We start from the raw sequence: 1,945 nt of genomic DNA on the forward strand, positions 1-1,945 counted from the left end.
AGATATCAAGAATAAGAAGCTCTGGAATTTGACTACAAGTCTGTTGGACTCCAAGCATCTTCTCGTCACTGTACTACACAGTATGTTTAAAAAGCAGTCTGTATGTGTCTCTGGATATCTTTTTGATATAGCATGAATATATATTTCAGCACCAATTTGTACATGCTCCAAAGGCAAGGCCATTTAATCAGTGCCTGGAATTATGATCTGCACAAAAATGTCCATCATCTAGAACTGGAACTTAATTTGAGCCCCTGAGCACTAATACATCTCTGTCTGTGGTGTGTTTTCTTTATGTGTATGGAGAAGACACCATGGAATCAGGGAACCACACGTGGGTGCCAGAATTTGTCTTCCTGGGGCTCTCACAGACTCAGGAGCTCCAGCTTATCTTGTTTCTGGTGTTCCTGTTTGTCTACACAACCACTGTCATGGGAAACCTCCTCATCATGGTCACAGTGATCTCTGATTCCAGGCTCCACACACCCATGTATTTTCTGCTCAGAAACCTGGCTGTCATAGACCTGTGTTTCTCCTCAGTCACTGCCCCGAAGATGCTGGTGGACTTCCTCTCTAAGAAGAAGACGATTTCCTACCAGGGCTGCATGGCCCAGATCTTCTTCTTCCACTTTCTGGGAGGTGCCATAGTCTTCTTCCTCTCAGTGATGGCCTGTGACCGCCTTGTTGCTATATCCCGGCCCCTCCACTATGTCACCATCATGAACACTCAGGTCTGTGCTGGGCTAGTGGTGGCCAGCTGGGTGGGAGGCTTCATTCATTCCATTTCCCAACTAGCTCTGATGCTCCCTCTGCCTTTCTGCGGCCCCAACATCCTAGATAATTTCTACTGTGATGTTCCACAGGTATTGAGACTCGCCTGCACTGACACTTCTGTCCTGGAGTTCCTTGTGATCTCCAATAGTGGGATGCTGGATGTCATCTGGTTCCTCCTCCTCCTGATCTCCTACTCAGCCATCCTGGTGATGCTGAGGTCCCATTCAGGGAAGGCGAGGAGGAAGGCAGCTTCCACCTGTACAACCCACATCATCGTCATGTCTATGGTCTTCATTCCAAGCATTTACCTCTATGCCCGGCCCTTCACTTCCTTCTCCATGGACAAGGCTGTATCTGTCAGCCACACAGTCATGACTCCCATGCTCAACCCCATGATCTACACCCTGAGGAACCAGGAAATGCAGGCAGCAGTGAAGAGATTAGGGAGGCGCTGGCTGCTTTGTAAAAGAGAGTGATAGTGGGTCACTTCTCTTTGGCTTTGTTTTCCATTGATAATTTGGAGAGAGAGCTGCTGTATCTGGCCTCTTCAATAACTTGTGTATGTGTTATAAGGGTCATCATAGAAGTGAATGCTTATTGAAAATAAGCAGCTTACCCAGATTTTGAGGAAAAAGGTAAATTCTTACTTTTGTTTGTGTTAGATGATTTGAATGCTCCAATGACAGCAGCATTTGTTGTCATGGAAACATTCTGGCAAGCCACACCCTCCTTTCTGCCTTCTTGGTGGACAGTTACTTTCTTGTTAGAATGGCAGCATTTCCCCAGAAGAGCAGTTCTGTTTTCTGTACTTTGACCTCTCTCTCAGCACCTCATTTTGGTGTGAGACTGGATCATTGGAAACTGCCCAGAATTCTGAGTCTTAAGCTTTATTTTTTTTTAAAGTTTATTTACTTTAGTTGGAGGCTAATTACATTACAATATTGTAGTGGTTTTTGCCATACATTGATATGAATCAGCCATGGGTTTACATGTGTTTCCCAATCTGAACCTCCCTCCCACCTCCCTCCCTACCCCATCATCCCTCTGGGTCATCCCAGTGCACCAGTCCTGAGCACCCTGTCTCATGCATCAAACCTGGACTGGCGATCTGTTTCATATATGATAATATACATATTTTAATGCTGTTCTCTCAGATCATCCCACCCTCAAC

At 45.7% G+C, this 1,945-nt stretch overlaps 1 protein-coding gene across 1 annotated transcript; it reads left to right on the plus strand.

Moving 5' to 3' along the window:
* Positions 1-314: 314 nt before the first annotated feature.
* LOC122693374 (olfactory receptor 4D2-like) lies at positions 315-1,250 on the plus strand. Its single transcript, XM_043900873.1, has one exon. It carries the CDS (start codon positions 315-317, stop codon positions 1,248-1,250), a length of 936 nt encoding a protein of 311 aa, XP_043756808.1.
* The last annotated feature ends 695 nt before the right edge of the window (positions 1,251-1,945 follow it).

Source organism: Cervus elaphus, chromosome 5 (assembly GCF_910594005.1).
Source record: "Cervus elaphus chromosome 5, mCerEla1.1, whole genome shotgun sequence".
Taxonomy (NCBI): domain Eukaryota; kingdom Metazoa; phylum Chordata; class Mammalia; order Artiodactyla; family Cervidae; genus Cervus; species Cervus elaphus.